Consider the following 25,129-nt stretch of genomic DNA (forward strand, 5'->3'; position numbering starts at 1 on the left):
TGAGTCACTGGCATTTCCCTCTCATGGGCTTATCAAGTCCATGCCTAACAAAGGCCTCCTGCCTACCAGGAGGGGCCCCAAGGCGAGTCTCCCTCCCAGTGTGTCCAGCACCCAGGTGTACATTACACTGGACTATGTGGGGAGACGCCTAACTCTGGATCATGTCCCTACCTAGTTCTGTCATCAACACAGATAAGAAGAGGGATCCCTGAGCCCCTGCACACCCACCCCTAGTTTGGAGGGTCTATAGCTGTCTTCACAGTGGCAGCAAGTGGCCAGGGACCTCCAGCAGAGTCAGGGGTAGACCAAGGCACTGAGGCCTTGGGGAGCCACTGATATCCCCCCACCTCCTTCATCTTTCTGCTCACACCTTGAGGCTGGCCACCTACGCCTCAGCTCCTGCCCCCACCCCAGGGATCCTTTTCCATCTCTCCCTAGTTCCTGTCCAGAAACTGGACCCCTGGGATGTAAAACCTGGGCTTGGGAGAGGAGAAGCCCATAGTCCTCAGTCTGCCTCGCTTCAGCATCACCTGCCACCCCAGCACCTTATCCCACAAGGACCCTCCCTGTCATCTGATCCCTATCCCCCATAGGCGGTCTCTGACCCCATGTCATCAAGGGCAGGTGCCAGGGGAAGAGCTGGGGGACTGTCACATGGGTGCTCCCCCATCCCACCCAGGAAGCACCCACCCTTGAAGGGTGGTGTTGTCAGAAGTGCATTAGTGGTGAGGGGGCAGGAAGAACTAGGCAATCTTGCTGCATGAGCAAAAGCGGGCCTTTACTAACTAAGCAATCTTGCTGCATGCTGCTGGTTGCTGCTCTTGTTTGAAATGGCCTCAGTAGGCTGTTACTGCCACGGCCCCAGGGAAGTGTCCCTGGCCACACCCCAACCCATTACCTGCACCGGTATCTCCTACTGAGAGACCTGCCCTTGGGTAGCATCCAAAAAGCCCAGAGGCAGGAAGGTGTGGGCAAAGGCTGCAGGGACTGGGGGCCAAGACCTGTCATGGGAGAGAAAGCTTAGAACCTCTGACTCCTGCTCCCCAGCTTCTGGAAGAGTCCTTCCTCCAGCTGGGGCTGCAGTGAGCAAGGACGGAGGCCCTAGAGGGCACTGGGCCTCCTCCCCACCTCAGCACCTCCTTGCTTCCTGCTCTTTCTCTAACAACCTCATCATTTCGGGGACACAACGAAAACAGCAAGGGTCAGAACTGGGGAAGCCCTTGCACAGCTTGGCCCAACTTCTTCCCTACACAGAGCTGGATCCCCTTGCCCAGAATCTTGCCCTGGAAGCCAGCCCATGGCCTGTCACCTAGACCCGTGACCTGGACCCACCTGCTCCAGGGCCTGGCTTTAGCAGCTCCCTCTCTCCTTCTTTCAGCAACAAAGGCCTCTGGATCCCAAGTTCCTGCAGCTCCTGTTGGCACCTCCCTTTCCACCAAGACTACCTGCCCATTGTCTGGGGCTCGTCCCATGTCCCTCAAGCTTCTGTCCCAGTCTGTGTGCTACTATAACAGAATGTCTGAGGCTCGGTAATTTATGTGTGACAGAATGTATTTCTCCCAGTCAGGGGAGCCTGGGAAGTCTAAGATTGATAAAGATGCTGGCATCTGTTGAGGGCCCTCATCCTGTGGCAGAATCCAGGAAGGAGAAGAGGCAGAGCACATGCCCTCTCCAGGGTTCCACCTAAACACGACCACAAGGGCGAGTCCATGTCCATCAGGTCTTGTAGGTCAGACGGCGAAGCACAGCACCTCCAGGCAGTCTCTCCCCACTCTCCGCTGGCAGCTCCAGGCCCTACCCCCGACCTCCTTGTCACGGAACCTGTAGGTCCAGCCTGGCACAGTTACCCCACTCTGCAACGTGCCCCTGGAGCCCGGCACTGCTCCTTCTGGGCTCTGGCCTCTGGTTGTCAGGGTCCTCAGGAGGCTTGGTCATCTGGCCTGCTCCCAGCCCTTCCTCCAGCCCTGACCCTCTCTGAGCCCCATGCCCACTGCTCTGGCCACACTGGTTTCCAGCTGTTCCTAACACTGACCGTTCCCCCTCCTGGTCACCTGCCTCAGCCTACAGTGGGGAGAGCGGGCTGGTTCTTCAAGCAAGAAAGGGAGAGCTACTGTTTTCGCTTCTTGAGTGCCAGGCAGGAGCGTGAGTCACAGCAACAGCCTGGGGTTGGTCCTGGTCCTTGAGTCATGTGTGACCCATGTGTGTGCCTTTCCCTGGGGATCCTAGCACCCCGACACCATCCTGCAGACCTGCAGCAGTGAGTGCAGCTGGCGCAGCCTGGGGCACTGGCCCTGCACCTCTGAGGCCGGCACTGGCGTTCACACGGGTGGCGGAGCAGCACCTGCCTCACAGACCCTGGCCCTTTTGCTCACTGCAAAACGTCCCTCTGAAGTCAAAGTGGAATGGGGCCTTGGAGACTGACCCAGTTTGGACAACTCGCTTTCATCTCAGCTGTAATACACCGACTTCCTCAGGCCAGGGCTGCAGATCACCACCTGCCGGAAAGTCATACAACACAGAAACCAACAGGTGGAGTCTGATGAAGGGCACGTGGAAGGCTGGGCTGTGCCCCAGATGTGTCACAGGCCTGCAGTCTACATGAGTGTGAGTGAGCTGAAGCCTGCGGATGAGGGCTCCTCAATTTAGGATGGGCCTTAACCATGAGGATGGCGTTGGAGGAGGAGAGAGTGTGGACACAGGCACAGGGAAAAGAGCACATGGTAATCCAGAGGTGGGAAAGAAGGCTGTGATCTGAGGGAGGCAGACATCAGTCACCAAGCATCGAGACCCGTGACCCTGCTAGGAGGGACGGTGCATAGGTGTTCCTCTGGTGCACCTCCACTCCAGACTGGGCCTCCAGAGCCATGAGAGGCTGTTCTCTGTCTCCAACACCCTGTTTGTGGTCATTTGCTGCAATAGCCCCAGGAAATCCGCCTCCTACTGGAGGCCTGTGACAGAGGGGCAGACTGGGAACAGATGGGGCCTCAGAACCACCCAGAGCTCCTGCGGGAGTGCTGGGCCCAGGACTGGGGGAGAAGTGGGCCTGAGGCCCACTAGACTGGGGAAGTCTGAGGACTGATGGTTCTGGGTGGCATCCGGCAGCCTGAGTTTCTTTGCCTTGGCTCCTGACCTGTCTGTCTGCATCTCTGACTGATAGGTCTTGGTAATAGGGCTTACAAGTCCTGAGCTGTGGTTGATTAGCACCAGGCCCTGTCCTGCCTGGCCCTGGGCTAGCTCCACAGACCCAGAGTGACTCCTACAGGAGGCCTGGTGACTGTGAAGCTGCAGGGATCTGGACCTCTGGTTCCCCTGCCCTTGGGACAGCTGTCATTGCTGACTGATTTCCCTGGGTGGGGACTTACCAAAGCCCCAAATTTTGGTGGCCACAACCCATGTCTCATGGTCTCAGTGACAGCCTGGCTGGGAATCAAGACCTCTTTAGTGCAGTTGAGGCCTTGCCCTGACTCCTGGGCAAGGGAGCCTACCTGTCCAGACCCAGAACCCAGGCCAGGGCTGAGTGCTCAGCAACCTCTCACCCCATTCCCAGTTCCAGGATCAGTCTGTCTCTGTGAACACCATTGTCCTGGGAGCTGCAAGCCCAGCATGGTTGTCCTTCCCGAGTTGCAAGGACCTGGCCTCTGGCCCAGCCTGGCACATGGACCCAGGTGCCATTTACTGGCACTGCCTCGTCCCACTTAGCCCTGCATCTGCAAGGTCCTCTGCCCGATGCCTCTCTGCCAGGCCTACCTTGCCCAGGGCTGATGGCGTCAGAGCCTACACCTGCTCTTATTAAAAAGACATTGTCACACATCCCGAACACACTCGTAACTAATGAGAGAAAGAATCCCTATTATCTTAGCCCCAGAGACCAGAAGAAGTTGTCCAGAGTCCTGAGAGTCACCCAGCCCTCAGCACAGATGACTCATCACCCTCTGACTCCTAGGCCCAGGACCTGGGCTTCCTGGGACCCAGCAGGGGTGGTGCCCTCTGGTGTGGGTGCAGCCTGCAGTCAGGGAAGCCAGAGGGGAGGGGGACAGAGGCTGGTGGCTGAAATGAGAGCCAGCTCAGCAGCCCTGCCTGTACTCACAGGTGTGTCCAGTGACCTTGTAACTAGAGGGGACAATTGATAACCTCCCAGGGCATCTGCTGCCTCTGTTGAATGAGGAAGAGGAGGGTCTTCATTCCTGTGTCTGGGACACCAGAGGCTCAGCCCGTCCTCAGGGAGACAGGCAGTGGGAACTGAAGCAAGCAGAGATGACTTGTCCAGGCCCCGGGGGCCATCCCAGCACCACAGAAGAAAAAAAAGCAGTAAAAGAAAGCTCATCCTGGGTAACAGCCGTGAGCCACAGTGTCGGGCTCTTGCTCTGCTGCGGCTCTGAGGCCTCCTTGGCTCAGCTCTTCCGGAAGGTTTTGAGGCTGCAGGGCCTGCTGAAAGAGGGAACTGGCTGGAGCAAAGCCTGGCAGTAATTTTGAAGTTGTTACCAAAGGAGCGCATGCCAACTGCAGGGATGTGTCCCCTTGTCTCTCCATGCCTCACCCCCAGGGGTCACCACCCTACTCTCATCTGTCTCCAGGGCCTGGAGAGGCTGAAGTCTGGCTAGTCCCATTTCCACATCTACAGTGCATGGCTCTGGAAGCACCTGTGTGCCTGCCGACAGCCTCCTTAGATTCCTGGAAACGCCCTCATTGAGCTGAAAGTTCTGGAAAACAAGACTCTCTCAACCCATTTCTGAACTGTTTGGGGAAAGGCTAAGCATCTGTCTGCACCAGCCCTTCCCATGCTGGCTGGAGACGTCAGACCCTTCATTTCCTGCCACCTTCAAAAATTGAAAAACTTCTCAGAACTTAATTTGGAAACCTTCTTTTCTTATTGAATAATTAACGTGCGTCCTGCACAGGCCACAACCCAGAATGTTCCAAGGGCGAATGGGATTGTGGCCCTGGGGCCACAGGGGCTGCGCGGGGACCCACTGGTCTTGCAGGCTTTCCTGCTGGCACTCCCCTCACCTCTTGTCTTCATCCCTGTGTCTGGGACCTGGCCTGAGCCCACTTGCTAAGTTACTGTGGTAAGATGCACAAGACACAAACGTCCCATCCAGGGGCACTGGGCATATGCAGGTGCCATGAAGCCACCATCCTGCCTGACTCTGGACCTCCCTGTCCTCAGTGAGGGAGGTCCCCTGGGCTTGTCTCCACCACGCTGATCATTCCCCTAGTCTACCTCAGCCCTGCCCCGCCTTGCCCCCCCCCAGCTGCTACCCACCTGGCTGTTTGCCCTCCAGGCCCTGAGCCCCCTGAAGCAGGCGTTCGTGATGGAGGTCCTGTCCGGCTGTCTTGAATACTGGAAGTTGCTGACCATCGTGGTAGACGCCTTCTACGTACGGGATGGCCGACTCTGCCTCTGGGCTGACTACAGCCTCTTCCAGGGTGGGTGCCCATCCCACCTGTCCCTAAGCCCCAGGCTGCTGCCACTCCAGAACCAGGGGCTGAAGGGGTGGTCAGACCTCAGCAGAGCCACCAAGGGAGCCAGGGGCTGCTCTTAGGCTGCAGAGGCTCCTGCTGCAGTTCCACCAAAACCTATGTCCTCACTGAGACTCATGGTGATCTGTGAGAGGGTGGACCAGGGTGGCGTGACTCCTCACTTCATAGATGGGGACGCTGAGATTCAGGCTCACGACAGGGTCAGAGGAGTCTGGCCCCCCAAGGGAAGGTGACTGGGCAAGCCTGGCGCCTTTCCTGGGCCACTCCTGACCCCTGACCCTGAGGCCTTGGAGCAGGCCCTAGGCCACAGTCTGGACCTCGCTGAGTCATTAAACACAGGCACCTCTGGCCTCTGCCTTTCCTGGTGCAGGCTGGCCCTTGTGCACACTCAGGGAGGGGTGGGGGCTGCCCAGTCCTGGTGGGAGGCCATGGGGGAGGCTGCAAGGTCAGGTGACACCATCTATCCCTCAGAGGAACCTCTGAGAACTGATCAAATGGGACAACACAGTGGCGGCAAACCACGGCCACTCTAAGACCTCGCTCCTTGTTGTCTGGGGATGTCCATCCTGGGACCTTCAGCAGGAGCTGGGTGTGTGTCCTGGGCAGGGTGGGCAGGGTGTGCCTGGGAGGCCTCCCTCTGGCAATTCTGCAGCCGCACCCTCACGCTGCACCCCCTCTGCAGTGCTGTGCTACCTGGCCACGTTCCAGCTGGATGAGCTCGGCTTCCAGCTCTTCTGCAGCATCATCAAGTCCCAGCCCACACGCAAGACCTGCAAGGTGAGCCCCAGGATGGCTGCTGCCAAGGGAGGCCGCTGGTCCCCTGGGAGCACCTCCAGGTTTCTTTCAATGAGAGGAACTCTGGTGGGTTGTTCTGGTCACTTCTGGGGAGAATGGGCTCATTGCTGCAGGAAGATTTGATTGTGCTCCTATGTTCTGGTGGGTGGTACCTTGCACTGTTAGTGATAAGCCAGGGCAAGGAGAAGCCCTGGGGTCAGCTGGGCCTCTGGAGCCTCCTGGGGCTTCTCCACCTCCTGAGCAAACGCTAGGCCCTGCACAGCCTCCCCTCCCTCCAAGACCACATACTGCTGCTGCCAGAAGGGATCCCAGGTGCCTGCTGCCTGCCTGCCTGTCCACTGCCCACGTTTCTATAGGACATTCAGTGCACCTTCCCTGTGGGCCAGGCTTCCTGAGCAGCCCACAGTGTTGTTCTTGCTTCACCCTCACACCATCCTATGGGGCTGCTCCTACATCCCTCACTTAAGGCAATGGGGACAGAGAGGTTAAGTGTTCAACTGGTGTCACACAGCACATGAGTAGTGAGCACATTCTGTTAGCCACTGGCTTGGTCACTGGCATGGGAATGGCTTCCTGGAGAAGATTGAGAGAGAGGCTGCAGGACCAGGAGTGCTGGGGAATGGGAGACTGGAGCAGCAGTGCCCACAAGATCCACAGCCACAGTGACCCAGAATACCTGCTCACACAGCATCTTGACTATCTAACTGATGAAGGAGAAATGAGGGGCAGCAGCTGGCATTTGGTCTGTCCAGGACATTTTCCTGCTCACATGTAAACACGAGGAGCTTATGATGAATAAATATTTGTAGTTTTCCTAAGCAAGGGGTTTCATTTTTATGAAGGGACTGTTTTCCGAGAAATGCTTGAGGCTGGCCAGGGCAGCTTGCCCAGCTAGAGGACCTGTGCTTGGCTGATGTCCACTGCCCATGCTGGACCCTGGTGATGCCAAGCAAGGTCCATCCTCATCTGGCCCTGGGCCCTGTGGTGGTGACAGCAGAGGCACCAGTGCAGGCCACACATCACACTCCTGGTGCTGGTCACTGACCAGCCCAGACAGCCCCATGTGGATTCCCAGGGGACCGAGAAGCTACAGATCCAGCGGTCGCCCTTGGCTGATGCCTGGCCCCCCTAGCCACCTCAGGGCTCCAGGAAGACACGAAAGGGGCCTAAAAGACAGGATGACCCCTCTGGAATGCCATCACTGCTGTGGTCAGAAGTGGTAGTGTGCCCAGGCTGGCTCTCCCATGGCCTCCCCAGATGTTACCCACCACTTCTGGGAGGAGTGGCCTTGGGATGCTCGAGGAGGGGGCCAATGTTCCTGCCAGCCCCTCCCCACATGCTGACTGAATCCACCCGAGAGCTAGAGGACTGCCTCAGACATACCAAAACCAGCCCGCCCCAGCAGGGGCCCAGTGAGAGTGGTAGCCGGGTGGGGGGACAGTCCCAGGAAGCCTGGATGGGACCAATAGGGCGTGCCCAAATGGAGGCAGGCCAGCAAGGAGGAGATGACCACCACAGGGGCCCAGTGCAGGGGCCAACTGCCCCCTTTGGGTGTAGAGTAGCATCATGACTGACAGCCAGAAGAAGAATGGAGAGTGTGAGGGGCAGTGGCCACAGGCAAAGGCCCAGAGGCCCTGCAGGCAGGGTAGGTGAAGGAGGCCACTAGTGTGAGTGATGGGGTGAGCAGATGACCAAGAGGGGCAGCTGGAGGGCTGGGGAGGATCTTGAGTTGCCTCTGTGTGGAGAAGGCCTGAGCCAAGCAGGGCAGGAGGCTGGTGAGGGGAGGTGGCTGTGCTGGGGCTCCTGCTTTGGAGGCAGCAGTGTACCTAAAGCCTTGCTCACTGCTGTCCCTCTGTCACCCTTGAATTTCCTGGGCTACCTCCCCAATACGCTTCCTGCTCCCAAGGCCCAGACTATACTTCACGGACCCACACTGGGGCAACATGTGTTCTGGTCACCACAGAGTTCTTCTGGGGCACACAGTGGCCCCTGTGATAGCCCTGGGGCCCTGGGCTGTCCTCCTGGCTGGTTTTCTGGGAACCTTTACTGAGTGGTCTCCAGTGCTCAGCTCAACTGCACAAGGCCCTGAGCTGGAGGCGGGGCCCAGTGAGAGTGGTAGCCGGGTGGGGGGACAGTCAACGACTTGCACCCCCCACAGAACGGCCTCCAGGGGTCCCAGGCTGGCTGCCCCTCAGGAAAGGATGGGGCCTACACCTTCTTCCCAGCAGTACCGAGGGCCACCTTGGCCCTTCTTGGCCAGCTGACAGTCTGTCCTGTGTAGGAGCCATGCAGCTCCCCAGGCGGCTCCAGCCCAGAAACTAAACCAGCCCTATCTCCTCTGGAATCAAAGCTGGACCTGGGAACCAGGAGCTGGGGAATGGCCTTCAGAACCCCCAGACCCTGGGAGTTCTGGCTGGTTCTGGGCCATCCAAGGGCCTAGCAGGGCCTGCCCTGGCCAGGGAAAACAGCCGCAGTCCCACAGTTGGGACCAGCCTCCCGCTACAAGGGTCTGGGGAGACAAGTCACCTCCCCAAGGTGGGCAGGCAGAGGACTCTCCAGGTCACCCAGTGGTAATGCCCTGGGGAGAGGGTAAGGCAGAATGGCAGAATCCCACTCCCGGAATTCCAGAGCCTTTGGAGCCAGGGGCTGGAAGGCAGACAGCTTTCCATGTGTGTCACCAACCACCTACTCAGAAGTGGGTTGTGGGGCCTTTGGGGTCCTAGGAGCTGATGGGCACACAAGCCCATTCTGGAGAGAATGCGCCCTGCTGGGTTGGGACAGTCACAGAGCTGGAGCCCCTTCCCTACCTGGGACCCTACCAGGACCAGGGTCTGCCTTGAGGGCACAGTCTCTTTAGCCACCTGCAGTGCCATGTGACCCTGAGCATCACACTCTGCCTGCTGCTGGCAGGTGAGGGTGCTGGGGTGCCAGTGGGGGGTGGGGGTGGAGGCCAAGACTCCGCCCCTAGTGGCCCCGCCCCTTAGGACTCCCTCTTCCCTCAGTTCCTCAGGTTCTTTTTCAACCCCTTAAACCTATGCTCTTGGATCAAGGACGAATGGAGCCTCGTCTACGAGACCGCCCATGTGAAGGAGAACTGGATCAACCCCCTAATGAGGTGAGGCAGCTGTGAGGGTATCGGTGTGCCTGGACATACCCTGTCCCCACTCCAGATGCCTCATGGGGGGGGGAGGGGGGGGGCCACCTCATCCCCTTCCTGCCCTGAGAAGTTCCGTGAGTCAGAAAGTGCTCTGTGTTAGGGTGAGAGGTTCCAAGCAGCCCCAAGCCCTGTGCTCCCCTGCCTGGGCCTGGGGAACAGGCGTTCTGCAGCCAGCCGACCCAGGGCCCTCCGTGCTGGAAGCCAACTGATGGAGGTCAGATGGCAAGAATCTGCTTTCTGCTCTGGAGCCCACCCACTGAGGGGTCTGTGACAGTGTCCCCAGTCCATCAGGGCTTTCTGCAGATCCCAAGAGTATAGGCCAGGGAGGAGTTGGGGGAGCTCAGAGCTCAGCTCCTGATGCAATAAGGCCTAAATCTCTCTCTGGTGTCCCCCGAGCCCCACTCTCAGGCCTGCCACCACAAAGCTGCTCTTGCCACCTTCCCTACCTCCACAGGAGACCTGGGGCAAAAGCAGTGACAGGCCAGGACCTGAGGCAAAACGGTCAGCATAGTTGCTCCTCCATGGGAGTTCCCACTGGGACCAGGACACAGCTGGGGTTCCCCAGGGAAAGCCTGGGGACGGGTCACCTTGCTTCCTCGGGTCAGGCAGACCATCTGGTGCAGGCAGACCATCATATATGGGAGCTATGTGTAGGAGGCCCTGGCCCCAGCTGTGGGAGACCCCAGGATCACTTCTTCAGCAAGGGAGCTCCCCAGCCCCAGCTGGTGCCTGCTGCTGGCCATCAGAACAGACCTCCACAAGCAGGAGGACGTCCCTCTGGTTTCCCCGCTGCTTGCAGGCTTCCCCAGCCCACTCTGGGACCAGCCCCATCACAAACTTCCTGCTCCAAGGTTGAGGGTCAAGGGTCATGGGCCGAGCCTGCTGTCACCCCTTTCAGGAGCCTTCCTCCCAAGGTGGCCTTGATTCTCAGGGTGAGGCAGGCACCACTTCAAGCCCCCCATCTGCTCCCAGAGAGCCCCACAGGAGAGGACCCTGCACAGGCTGTGCCCATGGGATGTGGAACACAGAAAGGGGTGGCCTAGACCTTGGGGCAGCCCAACAGAACTCTTCTGTCCACAGCCTCTCCAGAGCACCCACTCCGGAGGCTGCGTGGAGGACAGTTGGGCTCCCTGCGGGGGATATGGCCCTGGCCCCACCTGACTCCTGCAGCTCCCTCCACCTGTCATGAAAGAGCCACTCGAATGTTCCTTTTCCACTGCCAGCTTCCTTTCCTAGCTCCTGACTTCCTCCATCTGTGCCATCTGCTCTGTCCCAGATTAGCTCCCTCTAGGTCCCGCCTGCTTCTTGTCCACAGAGCCTCCCAGCTTCCTACTGTGGGATGTCCCGGGCCTCCACATGCCCTCCTATCAGTGCCTCTGGGGCTGTTCTTTCATCTTGCAAGGGGAGTGCTGATACCAAGTCATGGGGGTATGCCTAGACTGTGACTGAGAGAAGTAGAAGGGCTTTTGGCCCCTCACCACTCTCAGCCTATTGGAAACCCCAGTGCTTGGGGGTCCTCCAGATTCCGGGGCCACCTTGTTGACCCAGGGACTCCACTTTTGCCTTCTAGATGGCAGCCAGAGATCCAGGAGCTTCTTGATCAACTGGAGGGAGTGTCAGCTAGTCAAACTGCTATCTTCAAGACCAAGGCCAAGGTCACAGAGCCCAAGGCATTCAACCTGACTACACCCAGGCCCCGGGCCATTCCGGTACCTGAGCCAGTCCCCACCATGGCCAAGCCAAGACAAGTGAGTTGGGCAGGTACAGTGGGTACAGGCCTGTACCACCAGGACCAGGAGAATAAACCATGGGGGCTGGTGGAAGTCTGGGATCCTCCAGGGCCAAGAGTGTACTGGACCAGGCCAGGATCATTCCAACACCCCTAAACCCCATGGAGAAGCCAGCCCTCTGGCCTGGAGATCACCACATTCTTGGGTCCAAACTATCAGGCTTGGACTAGACCTATCTGGAGGTGAAATATGAAGTATCTATCCAGACCTATCTGAAGGTGGAGTTTGAAGCCCACATTGAGCCCTAGGGCAATATGCCACCCTTCCTGTTAGCTACTCCATGTGCAGATCACAGTGCACTTGCTTTTGGGGCCATTGGAAGGCAATAACATCTGTCATGCCTGTCTCCACACCTCATCTGTCTCATCAGCTGAGGGCCTCTCCATCGCCCCTTCCACCTCTCTGGCTTATCATCAGGATGCTCTTGACAGCAAGTAATGGGAAATATAGTTCAAACTGGCTTAGACAATACACTTCTCATTGGCTGATTCTTATGGCCAGAGTAGGATAGCCTTCAGGCATAGTTTGATTAGGATTCCAACTCTGCTTCTCTATGACCTTCTATTGTTATCCTCGAATTCAGGACCCCCCAAAAGACCACCAGAGACCAAGATGGATGTAAACAGCAAAGAGGTGTTTATTTCGAGCTAGTTCAGTCCTCCCCGAGAGAGAGAGCACACACAGCAACTGGTGACGCTGAGAGGCTCCGAGCCCAGGGTTTGCAGCAGTTTTATACATTCTTTGGAGAAGGCAGGGACCCCCACATACATCATAGCATCTCTTAGCAAATCATCACACACCGCGGGAAAATCAAATAACAACTCTAAAACATGATTAGCACATTCACTGGTGGAAACAAGTTGGGTAGGGGTGATTGGTCAGTACAAAGGGGGGATTCATTTGAACTGATTGGTTTAAGCCAAGAGGGGTGTTCATGCTGAACTATGTGGTTTCCCAAGACATTATCAACCACCATGAACTACTGGGAGGGTCATCTGGCATCCCAGGTATTTCCTTGTCTCATGCTGATTGGTGGCTGCTAGGGGGTTGCTTTGGGTCCCCACCTAGCCTGACTGAGTCAGGGACACCTGGCCCAGCAGATCTCTCCTGTTATTTGTAGATAAACAACTTAGCAGGGTGGGAATGTGCCTAGGATGCTCGGTGGGTCTTTCCAAGGACAAAGGTCATGTCCCTTCCTTGTGTAAGGGTCCCATGAATGTCGGAGGTAGAGACCACCAAGAGACTGACTCATGCAATCAGCAGAAGGGGTTTATTGAGGATCCAATCCAGCGCACTGGGGCTCCCTGCTCACTCAAGAAGGGAGAGCAGCCCAGAGCCCAGAGCAGAGGTGAAGCAGTGCTTAAGTACACTTTTGGGGGAGGGCGGGGCCAGGGGGGGGCTTTACATACATCAGAACAAATCATCATGAGGAACAGGAAAATTGAACAATAATTCTTTTTTAGAGAGAGAAAGAGAGGGAATTTTAATATTTATTTTTTAGTTTTTGGCAGACACAACATCTTTGTTTGTATGTGGTGCTGAGGATGGAACCCGGGCCGCACGCATGCCAGGCGAGCGCGCTACCACTTGAGCCACATCCCCAGCCCAACAATAATTCTTAAACTTGATTAGTACATTCATTTGCGGGAACAGGTCGGGCGGGGGTGATTGGTCACTCCTAAGCGGGGTACACATTCAAACTGATTGGTTTGGGCCCTGAATGCCTACGTGCCAAGCTACACAGGGTCCTAGGTTATTAAACAACCAGAGGGTCAGGGGGAATATATTTACTGGGCAGTTCTGGGTATTGTCCTAACAGCTACAGGAATTTCAGGTTTGGGGTGTAGCAGGGAACTTAACAATACCTGGTCCTTCACTTTTTAACTCAGGCCTTGCAGCTTAGAAATTTTGCCCTTTCACTTGGACAGGCTTTGCTCTGAGATAGAGGCTGGTTTTTCACTATTCTAGTTTCTTCTGTAAGTCAACTTCATCTTTGGGCTAACTTCCTTTGTTGTTAAAAAATCTATGTCTCATACCCACAGTCTATACCATCCAGGTCTTAAGAGAATATCTTGGGCCAAAAATTCCCTAGAAAAATCTGACTGGATCAGTTCAGGTTTCATGCATACCTTTGTTACCACTGTTTACCTCAGTGTTAAAGTATAACACCAGAGAAGCACCCTGAGGCAAGTTTAGAGTGGAAAGTTTATTAAAGGACAGTAGAAAAGACTTCTCCCCAGAAGAAGAAGGGGACCAAGAGGTAGAATCCGTGGAGCATTCCTGTTGCATTCCTGTCCTTTGTTCTGTTATCTTTCAGTGAAGGCCCAAAGGGTGGAGGACCGGTGGGCCAAGGAGTAATCTGGGCAGGGAGGGTTTTTGGATTAGCATCTCCTTGTTTGCTGGGAGCTGCTTCATTAACATTTCCTTGGGATGGGTTTAGGGCCTTGGAGACATTTTCAATTCCCCCTAGTGCTGCTCTGGTTTCCTGGACTCCATTTTCTATAATGGCCTCCACTCTTTTTTTTCTTTTAATTTTTTTTAGAGAGAGAGAATTTTTTATTTTTTTTTTATTTTAATATTTATTTTTTAGTTTTTGGTGGACACAACATCTTTGTTTGTATGTGGTGCTGAGGATCGAACCCGGGCCACACGCATGCCAGGCGAGCGCGCTACCGCTTGAGCCACATCCCCAGCCCCGAGAGAGAGAATTTTTTAATATTTACTTTTTAGTTTTGGGCGGACACAACATCTTTGTTTGTATGTGGTGCTGAGGATCGAACCCGGGCCGCACGCATGCCAGGCGAGCGCCCCACCGCTTGAGCCACATCCCCAGCCCTCCACTCTTGATTTTACTCCATATTAGACCTGATTTACCTAACTACATAACTACCTATCTATAAATCTGGCTCACCTTGATCTGGTTTTGGTCATCAGGGGTGTGATATCTTGACTGGCCTTGAGCTCTCCTCAAGCTTTGGCCATGTGCTCAGCCTCCCAGATCAAATCTAATCCTCCAACAGGACTATGGGGAGGTTCCAGTCCTACCTTCCTTCAGGTCTCATTAAAATCTCTCTTCCCAGAAGTTTTATGAATCCTCAGTCCTATTAGGTCCCTCACTTACCTAAGTTCCTTTGCTTTATAGCATTAATTCATAGTTTGTGGGCCTTCTTATCATCTTTTTCTTTCTTTTTTAAAATATTTATTTATTTGTTTAGTGGTAGTTGAACACAGCATCTTTATTTTTTTTTTAAGTTAGAGTGAGAGAGGAGAGAGAGAGAGAGAGAGAGAGAGAATTTTTCAATATTTATTTTTTAGTTTTGGGCGGACACAACATCTTTGTTGGTATGTGGTGCTGAGGATCGAACCCGGGCCGCACACATGCCAGGCGAGCACGCTACCGCTTGAGCCACATCCCCAGCCCAACACAGCCTCTTTATTATTTATTTATGTTTATTTGATGCTGAGGATTGAACTCAGAGCCTCACAGGTTCCAGGCGAGTGCTCTACCGCTGAGCCACAACCCCATCCCCTCATCCATTTCTTTCACCAGACCTCATCCATTTTATTTGTCCTAAGTTTTAATGCCACCAACATAGTACTGGCTCAGAGCAGACCCTCAGTAAACACTTGTTGAATGGATGGATGGATGATCAGAAGGATGGGTGGATGGATGGATGGAGATTGGATGAATGGATTGATGATGAATGGGTGGTGTTTTAGTCAGATTTTTTTGTTGCTATGACTAAAGGACCCGACCAAAACAACTGTAAAGTAGGAAAGGTTTATTTGGGGGCTCACAGTTTTAGAAGTCTTAGTCCATAGAAGGCCAGTTCCATTGCTCCTAGTCCGTAGAAGGCTGGCTTCATTCCTCAGGGCTTTAGGTGAGGCAGAACATCATGGTGGAAGGTTGTGGCAAAGGGAAACAGCTCATATTGTTTCCGCTGTTGACCGGTGACGAGTTCTTGCCCCGATGTTGAAGAATAACACCAAAGAAGCACGCCGAAGCAAGGTCAGAGTAGAGATTAGAAGTTTATTAAAGGACAGCAGAAAAGACTTCTTCCGGAGGAAGAAGGGGACCCAGGAGGTGGAATCCGTGGAAGTGCAGTTGTTTCCCTTTTTATAGGTTGGAAGGCCCGAGGGGTGGGACACAGGTGGGCCTAATTATCACCTTTTGGGATGGGATTATCACTTCTCTGGGATGGGCTATTTCCAAATCTGTTGGGGCTGTTGGTTTACACTTCTTTGAGGTGGACTTTGGCCTAGGGCCTCTTCAGGACTTCATAAACATTCCATGAGTTGGTCTGTTTTCCCTGAGTCATTCCCAGCATGGCCTCCATTTTAGATTTCACTCGGTATTAGACCCGATTTACCTAACTACACTAACTATGTAACTTTAAATCTGGCTTCAATATCATGATCAGGAAGCAGAGAGAGTGAATTTCTACTCTCCAGATACAAAATACATACCCCAAAGCCACACTCCCAAGTCCCACTTCCTCCAGCCACACCCTACCACTTCAGTTATCACTGTTAATCCCTATCAAGGATTAATTCGATGATTGAAGTAGACTCTTATAACCTAATCATTTCTTCTCTGAATACATGTGAGCTTTGATTTTACTCGATATTAGACCCGATTTACCTAACTACACTAACTGTCTCACATCCAAACCATAACAGGTGGTTAGATGGATGGATAGCTAGATAGACAGGCAGATGATGGATGGGCAGATAGATGATCAGGGACCTTGTTGTTAAACAAGTTACCCCACCTGCAGGACTTCAGCATTCCTGACCCCATCTCTCCAGGGATCCATGTCTTTTTCTCAGGTCATGGGGCCCTCTGCTCCTCTTTCTCTCCCTCTCCCCCCCCCCCACACCTGGCACAGCTCCTGCCCTGCTCCTCCACATGCTGGTTCCTGTTCTTTCTGTGTCTCTCAACACAAGTGGTAAGCTATTGGTGGACATTGCCTTCCCTGCAGCGCTGTAGGCTTCTTCCTTCTAGTTGCCTCCCCCACCCCCCCACCCCCACCCTGTTCCTTCTCAGACGTCCTTTCGCCTCCCAAGCCAAGGCCTCTCCAATTCACTCACTCACCTGTTCAGCAGTTACAGCATGCCTAGGATGCACCAGGCACCATGCCTTCCTGAGCTGGCTCTCCCACTGGGACCCTGACAAAATGCCAGCTGGTGACAAGTGCTTAGCAGAAAGCTACATGGGGCAAGGAGTCAAGAAACATTGAAGCATTTGTGACTCCAGGTAGTAAGGGCTGGAAGGAGCAAGTGGGCCAGGGGTTGTCAAGGAAAGAATAGACCATGAGCAAAGGCCCCAGGAGAGCGTCTTCCTCCCTCAAGTGTTGGAGGACATCCAGGAGGGGCAGGGAAGGGAGGCAGCGGGCTAGTCACACACCTACTGGCAGGAACAGACTCAGGACACATGCCACATTAGGCCAGTGCCAACACAAGTCCCCTCCAGCGGCCGTGGCTGAGGAGGGAGGTGACAGGCTGTTCGTGGAGAAGCAGAAGGGCAAGACTGGATATGGGTACGAGTAGGATAGCCTTCGAGGATAACTCTGAGGCCTTGACCAGGGCTCAGGGAAGATAGCATCAGGATCCAGGTCTGCAAGGCTGGGGGTGGGAGGGCTGGGGGAAGACGAGGGCTCCAGCTGGACACCGCTGAGTCTGTGGTGCCTGTGAGACACTAGGAAGGAGGTGGGAGCAAGGATTCAGCAGTCTGGAGTTCAGGGGTATCCAGGCTGGCTTTGGCCTGCCTCCTGATGGACAGGACTCCTGGCAGGTTATGGACAGCCTCCTATGGCTGAGCCCACCAGAGGTGCCCATGGCCACCCTGGTCACTGCAGGATCCCTCAGGGGCAACCCACTCTTCTGGAGTCCACGACATTCTCCCAGCCCTCTGCTTAGTCACCGTCTGTATGTTCCCTCACTCTGGGGAGCTGGCAGCACCCCATCTTGCTCCCCGCTGATCCTGGCCATCTCATCCAGGCCGCAATGTGCCCTCAGTGCTGCTGACCTCACTTCTGCCTCTGCCCACCCCCATCCCATACTCCAAACCCCACACCAACTCCTGGCCTGAGCATGTCCCTCCTGACCAGCACCCAGGGTCCCAGGCAAGGCTCAGCAGGTCCTGCTCCAGCCCCACTTCTCTTGGGGCCCAGGTCACCATTCGCTATCCTATAACTGGCACCATCCACCCCTTTGCCTACCCTCTGGTCACATGCAAATGCCAAAATCCTTTTCAATGCCAAAATGCTGGTTTTGCTAGACCCCTCTAAATCACAGGCACTGACCAAAGATTCTCCCTCCCACCACCCCACCAGGTCCCTCGGAGTACCTACCAGGAGCCCAAGGAGCAACAGCAGCTGCAGATCATCAAGAGGCACAACCGCCTGAAGGCCGAGGTGGCCACACGTGTCCCCTGCCTCTCTAGAGGCCCCATCAGGACCTGTTAGGAGAGGGGGAAAGTGGGACAAGCAGGAGGAGGATGGGAGATGGTGGCTAGGCACGCGTGGTAGAAGCTGGCAGAGCAGGAGCTGTGTTCTGTCTCGGCAGGAGCTGCTGCTGAGGGCGAACGTGGAGGAACTGCGGTGCGCCATGCCCAGGGCACATAGGGCACCGCCTGAGCAGGTAACAGTGGCCCTTCAGACCCTAGGCCAGTCTGCATGACAGCAAGGAAAGCTCCTTCTGCCAGGTGTGGTGGCCACATCTATCATCCCAGTGAGGATCTCAAGTCCAAGACCAGCCTTGGCAATGTAGCGAAACCCTGTCTCAAGATAAAATTTTAGAAAGGCTGGGGTATACCAAGCCTTTCTATTTTCAATGCCAAAATGCCAACATGATGACACACTAATTGAGCCTTTTCCCACCATGGGCAGATTCCCAGTAACAGCAGGAGTGACCCTGGAGCCCCGCAGAGTGGGCAGGATAGGACCCATCCTGAGCCACAGGAGGAAAGTTGCACAGGGGAGGAAACAGCCTGGCTGCCATCTCTGGGCTTCTGGGTGCCTCTGAGCATGTCACACTTCTACACGAAAAGACAAGCCAGGGATGGTGGCTAGGGAAAAAAATCAAAGGGACAGGAGACAGAGAGTTTCATCTGGAGGAACACATTCTGGAGCACAGGCAATCCCTCCGTAGCAGCAGGGCGGGCCCAGGCCCCTTGTCCCCACAGCAGCATACCCAGGGGCAACCACAGTCTTCTACCCCCACACTGTGGCTCATCATGCCCCTGCCAGCTGGATCAGCAGGACCAGAGGAGGTTGGGCAGGTGACAGAGACTCAGGGTGCTGCCCAGGAAAGGGCATGGGGCCGTGAGACCTCACACCTGGGGGAGCTAAAGAGTAGGACATTGAGCCCTAAGGCCCAGTTGCCCCATCTTGGGACCACTGACCCCAGGCCCAGCAGGCTCTGCATCTTCCTTGCCCCCACCTGGACAGTTCAGTGCCTCCGAAGACCTAGGAGAACCTTGCCCCCACCTGGACAGTTCAGTGCCTCCGAAGACCCCAGATGCTGCCCTGGGGACCAGGGTGGGAACACTGGAGTTGGGATTTCTAGGCATGCTGGTCCAGCGTCCACCCAGGAGGTCTGGGGGCACTTAGAGGAAACAGGTGCCAGGCTATCCCCCTGCCTGACTTCTCCAGGACTCCAAGAAGAAGCTTGGGTGCCCAACCCACATCCAAAAATCCTCAAAGCTGACCTTCTACAGGGTAAGGGGCACTCCTGGCCAGTCAGGCCTCCCTGGTACCCACCCCCCAATACCTCCCAATACCTGTTCTGCCTCCGTAAGCTCTGAGGGTAGGAACTGGGGGACCCAGGGGCCCTGAGGATGGCCTTGCCCTAGAGGCAGAGGGAAGTACTTGAGTAAGGGCAAGTGGGTAGGGCACGATAGGAGGGCACTGGCTGCCCCTGAGTGCCCCCAGCTAGCTCCTCCCTCTCCTGCAGCCTGACAATATCCCTATCAAGTTGAACACTGCTGCCATCTTGCGAGAAGGGGCCTTGTACCAGAAGCAGGTGGAAAAAGAGCTGCAGAGGTGAAGGACTGGTGGGGACTATGGCTTCCCTGTGGCCCTCTGCCAGTCTTGCTCTGTGCCACCCTTGAGAGCAGAGGCTGGAGGAGAGGCCTGGTGGCTGGGCAGCTCAGTGGAGAAGGGGTCTGGGGTACTAAAGATGTTGAAGGGAAAAGCAAACTCGGTTTCTCCTGCATTCTCACACTACAACACTTGTGGTGCCCACCAAGCAAGCAATGCTGCCATCGTGGACACAGCTGGGTGTCCTCCAACTCAGTTCTGCTCTGACGCTACTCAGCATCACCAAGAGAGAAAACCCAGGGGTACTCTTACCTTGGTGCAGTCAAGCAGTATCGTGCGCCAACCTCATCCCAGATCCACCTAGGCAGAAGAAAACCCAGTGGGACACTCCTTCAGGCCCACTCACATGAGTGTGAGCATAGTGTCCCTTCCTGCCTGGGTTCAGCTCTCCAGACAGCTACCTGCAGACCCCTACCCACCCAGGGCTCAGGGCCACCCGCAGTCTGCCTCTTGCTGGCAGACAAAGCAGTTCTTTGGGCACTTATGACCCAGTAGCAGTAGAAAGGAAGCTAAGGCAAGGAGCATGAACCCAGGCCTAGGTTTAACTGGGGAAGCAGGGTACAGTCCAGGAAAGGGGAGACCGTCCTGGGAGCAAGACATCAGGCTGCCCTGAGCAAAGGAAGGGCCAGCCTTTTATCAGGTTACTGTGAAGAGCTAGGGTCTGGCATCTCTCACTCATCGTGTGTGTGTGTGTGTGTGTGTGTGTGTGTGTTAAAGAATTCCCTCTTTGTAGAGGATTTGGATCCTTAGTTGCTTGGTTTACTCAGAGACACCAATATCTGGCTTTTATGGTGCATCTGGTCTTATGGTCATCTTGGACCTTGCAATAAGATTGTTGAGAAAAGTTAGGGCGAGGGAGAAAGGGAAATGCTGCCAATTTTAAGGAATGACGAGGTGGGGCTTGAGGCCTCAGGTTTCTCTATCCTTTCCACATACCATATTTTTAGGGATGATAGGTGGATATGGCCTGAGTGTCCCCCTCTGTCCCTATAGTGGTCCCTGACTGGCTGCTAGACAGCCATGTCTGCTCTGCTGCTGCTCCCCACATCCTCTCATTTTGTGGACCCAGGTGGCCACCTAAGCTGAGCACATGGGACATCTGCTTGTCATTGTGTCACTGTGCAGACTTGCAAGGGAGCTCTTCTGATGTGTCGTGTCCCACTAATGAGCTCCCCAGAGTTCCATAGGCCATGCCCCAGTTAGATGTCCCATTGATAGGTCCTATTGCCCTTCTGCCTGACCAGGCCCTGGGCCACTGCCTGCAAGCCAGCCAAGACCTAAACAGGAGTCCCTCCTTTGTCCAGTTCTTCAACTGCAGTCCAACCCACCGAAGGACTCCTTCCCCTGTCTCCAGTTAGAGCAGTGTCTTTCCAAACCTGCTGCCCGCCTGGTTCCTCCTCTTGGAACTGCTACCCACCCACCAGGCAGCTCCTGCTCAGCCAGCCAAGAGCTATCCACGAGGTACTGTGGGACTCAGCAGTCCCTCACCCAGGCTAGTCAGCCCTTAGGGAAAGAGGCCCATTTAACAGTACCCCCCACTGATTCCTTGGGGGGCACCGGGGTATGACCCTGGATAAACGATCTCTATTTCTTTTTCTTTTTTTAAAATTTTTTTTGAGAGAGATAGGGAATTTTAATATTTATTTTTTAGTTTTCAGTGGACACAACATCTTTGTTTGTATGTGGTACTGAGGATCGAACCCGGGCCGCACACATGCCAGGCGAGCGCACTACCGCTTGAGCCACATCCCCAGCCCCCATCTCTATTTCATTATGGAACACTTCTGGGTGCTACCACCCGAGACAGCATTTCTCCAGTGTTGCATAGAAAATTTGGCATGAATAGGTGCTTTTTTAATATTTATTTTTTAGCTTTAGGTGGACACAATATCTTTATTTTACATTTATGTGGTCCTAAGGATCGAACCCAGTGCCTTGCGCATGCTAGGCGAGTGCTCTACCACTGATCCACAACCCCAGCCCCTGAATAGGTGCTTTTTATCAATTTGTTCCTTATACTGATGCCTGGAAGAGGAGGTTGTTAACTTGTGGGATCATCACCTTGGCATCTGTACTCAAAATAGAGTAGCTTGTGGCAAACCACTACTTTACAAAATAAGGTCATTCAGGACAGGCACAGCCTGAGAGCTGCTGTTCTACACACCATGGAGTCACCAGGGCAGGCGCAGCCTGAGGACTACTGTCCTGCACACCATGGAGTCACCAGGGCAGGCGCAGCCTGAGGACTACTGTCCTGCACACCATGGAGTCACCAGGGCAGGCGCAGCCTGAGGACTACTGTCCTGCACACCATGGAGTCACCAGGGCAGGCGCAGCCTGAGGACTACTGTCCTGCACACCATGGAGTCACCAGGGCAGGCGCAGCCTGAGGACTACTGTCCTGCACACCATGGAGTCACCAGGGCAGTCGCAGCTTGAGAGCTGCTGTCCTGCACACCATGGAGTCACCAGGGCAGGCGCAGCCTGAGGACTGCTGTCCTATACACCATGGAGTCACTCAGGGCAGGCGCAGCCTGAGGACTGCTGTCCTATACACCATGGAGTCACCAGGGCAGGTGCAGCCTGAGGATCCTGTCCTACACACCATGGAGTCACTCAGGGCAGACGCAGCCTGAGAGCTGCTGTCCTGCACACCATGGAGTCACCAGGGCAGGTGCAGCCTGAGGACTGCTGTTTCACACACCAAGGAGTCACCAGGGCAAGTGCAGCCTGAGGACTGCTGTCCCATATACCATGGAGTCACTATGGCAGGCGCAGCCTGAGGACTGCTGTCCTGCACACCATGGAGTCACCAGGGCAGGTACCAGCCTCAGGACTGCTGTCCTACACACCATGGAGTCAGCAGGGCAGGCGCAGCCTGAGGACTGCTGTCCTACACACCATGGAGTCACTCAGGGCAGGCGCAGCCTGAGGACTACTGTCCTGCACACCATGGAGTCACCAGGGCAGGCGCAGCCTGAGGACTACTGTCCTGCACACCATGGAGTCACCAGGGCAGGCGCAGCCTGAGGACTGCTGTCCTGCACACCATGGAGTCACCAAGGCAGGAACACCCTGAGGACTACTGTCCTACACACCATGGAGTCACCAGGGCAGGCACAGCCTGAGGACTACTGTCCTGCACACCATGGAGTCTCAGTGCTCTGCCACTGAGCCCCAGCCCCAGCTCTTAATAACAGAAAGTTCTGCCTTCCTGGGAGGAGCCATCGCCTTTCCCCATCCTTTTGTTAATCACCTCAAGCTCATTACCATAGAGTATAGCTCAGCTTTGCAGCAGTAAGTTCACATAGGAGTCCCTGAAAAGGAGCCCCTAACTGCTACTCTTACCGCAATCTGGGCAGTGGGCACATTTGGCAGGTAAAAAGCCAAGCATTTACCTTGTCTACAAAACTATTTTATCTGGAGTGTTCCAGCAATAGGGGGTGTTGACAAAATAATTCTGCTTTAAGAGAAATAAATGCAAGTTATAAAGGCCCAGGATTCAAGTTATTCAGAATGACAAGCTGCACTGTTGGAGAGGAAACAAACAGAGCAAAGGAGTCATAAATCAGTATTGTCACTAGGTACATGGCTGGGGTCATCAGGTAGGTGGGCCACAGCGAGGCAGGGAAGTCTCTCCTGCAGGACGGAGGTGTTCTCCTAGGGTCTTTTGGCTGGTGGAGGCTAGAGGTCTGCTACAGGGAGTACTACCTCCTGGGAAGTCGGTGCTGGGAGGAGGCCAGAAGCACAAGGTCAGTGAATGGCTGTGAAAGCACTGCAGAGGCACCCACCCACAGAGCCAAAGGGGTAAGGGATTCCCAGCCACCAGTTCCCATGATCTCAGGAAGAATATCAAATAAGTCTCAAAATTGACAGCAGGAGTTTATTAAAAGAGTAAGAATAGGGGGCTGGGGATGTGGCTCAAGCGGTAGTACGCTCGCCTGGCATGCGTGCGGCCCGGGTTCGATCCTCAGCACCACATACCAACAAAGATGTTGTGTCCGCCGAGAACTAAAAAAATAAATATTAAAAATTCTCTCTATATATCTCTCTCTCTCCTCTCTCACTCTCTCTTTAAAAAAAATAACAATAAAAAAATAAAAGAGTAAGAATACAGTGCCCTGGTGCACAGCTGCAATCCCAGTGACTCGGAGGCTGAGGCAGAAGAATTGCAAGTTCAAAGCCAGCCTCAGCAATTTGGTGAGGCCCTAAGCAACTTGATAGACCCTACCTCAAAGTAAAAATAAAAGGGCTGGGGATGTGGCTCAGTGGTTAAGTACCCCTGGGTTCAATCCCTGGTATAAAAAAAAAGAAAAAAAAAAGAGTACAGACATTTAGGCACCAAAGGGGTTGCCCGGGAGGGACTAGCCCTTGCAGAGCCAGGATTTTTAAGGATTTGGGTCCCTTTGCTCTAGCTTTGGTTTTTCTTTCCCCTAAGTGGCTTATTACCCCTCTGTTGAGCCTTAAGCAACTTTTCTTTGTGAGGGTCCTGATGACTTGGTTACAAGGAGAGGGTTTGAGGACTGGTCACAAGGGACAGGTGTGACATGGTCTTGAAATAATAGTTCCCTGAAGGGTTATAATTAAGTGTACCTGTGGAGGATTGGCATACTAGTTCCCATTTTCTGGTTGCTTGTCTGCTTTGTGAAGTTTTTATTACCCTCGTCCTATGGCCTGTGGACTCTTGGGTGCACATGTCTGAGGTCCCCCTGTAAGCTATTGCAGTTGACTGTCCTCCCTACCCACCTGCTCATGGCTAAACTGTCTACCTAATACAAGGACTTAAGCCAGCCCAGGTTGGGGGCTGGGGCTGGGGCTCAGTGGCAGAGCGCTTGCCTAGCGTGTATGAGGCACTGAGTTTATTTTGGGCTCACAATTTCCAAGATTCAGTCCGTGGTTGTCCAACTCCAGTGCTCTGGACTCAAGGTGAGGCAGACATCATGGTGGAAGGGCAGGTTGAGGAAGGCTGTTCATCTCATGGCAGCTAGAAAGCAGTGAGGTGGGGGAGGGAGGGAGGAAGATGTTGTCCAGGCCATGCCCTCAGTAACCTAGTTCCTTCAGCCAAGCCCCACCTGGCGACACATTTACCACTCAGTAATCCATTTAAATTATTAACCCATCAAATGGATTAATCCACAGATGAGATTAAAAGTCTCATAATTTCACCACTGAACATTCCTGCATTGCCTAACACATGAGCTTTTGGGGGCACATTAAAAATTCAAACCATAATAGCAAACAAGTGGATGAAGGGGTGGTATGTGCTAGGTAGTGACATATGCTAGGTAGGTAGGTTGGTGATGTGTCTGGGTGTGGGGGTAGGTAGCAGCCCCTGCCTATGAGGACCACTACCTTCCAGGGAACCTGTGGCCTCCTGGTAGACCTGATCCTTGGTCCCTCTGTCCCCAGGGTTGATAAGCTTGTGGATGGAGCTGGGGACTTCTCTGAGTTCCTTGAGTGGCAGAAGAAGATGCAAGCAAAGGACCAGGAGGAGCAGCTGGCTGCAGGCGAGTGCCGGCGGCTACAGGGGAAGCTCAGCCATGAGGAGGCCATTCTGGCCCGGCAGAACCTCATACAGGAAAACAAGCAGAAGGCAGACCAGAAGAAAGAGGAGGTGATGTGCCACATATGAGCAGCTGGGATCACGGGGCAGCTGAGCTGTGTGACCTCAGGAGCCATGGGCCATGGTGGGCAGAGAGCTGAAGGCCTGTGCTATTGCTGCAGCCTGGCAGTTCCTGTGCCATTGGCTCCCAGGCTAATCCTAGGTCATTTCTTTCCAAGACCCGTAGGATGGACATGGTTTT

At 54.6% G+C, this 25,129-nt stretch overlaps 1 protein-coding gene across 5 annotated transcripts in view; it reads left to right on the forward strand.

The window, feature by feature from the left end:
- Positions 1-25,129, forward strand: part of Cfap99 (cilia and flagella associated protein 99) — a 47,351-nt gene that overhangs the window by 8,561 nt on the left and 13,661 nt on the right. For 4 of the 5 annotated variants that reach the window (XM_040292800.2, XM_040292798.2, XM_040292799.2 and 1 more), the window contains exons 3-11: positions 5,283-5,427; positions 6,164-6,258; positions 9,279-9,391; positions 11,004-11,181; positions 17,559-17,639; positions 17,791-17,865; positions 18,879-18,944; positions 19,180-19,268; positions 24,735-24,939. In XM_040292800.2, coding sequence (XP_040148734.2) covers positions 5,283-5,427; positions 6,164-6,258; positions 9,279-9,391; positions 11,004-11,181; positions 17,559-17,639; positions 17,791-17,865; positions 18,879-18,944; positions 19,180-19,268; positions 24,735-24,939 — 1,047 coding nt within the window. The remainder of the gene's footprint in view (positions 1-5,282; positions 5,428-6,163; positions 6,259-9,278; positions 9,392-11,003; positions 11,182-17,558; positions 17,640-17,790; positions 17,866-18,878; positions 18,945-19,179; positions 19,269-24,734; positions 24,940-25,129) is intronic. The other variant, XM_040292801.2, reaches the window with a different exon arrangement.

This window comes from Ictidomys tridecemlineatus, chromosome 9, assembly GCF_052094955.1.
Source record: "Ictidomys tridecemlineatus isolate mIctTri1 chromosome 9, mIctTri1.hap1, whole genome shotgun sequence".
NCBI lineage: Eukaryota > Metazoa > Chordata > Mammalia > Rodentia > Sciuridae > Ictidomys > Ictidomys tridecemlineatus.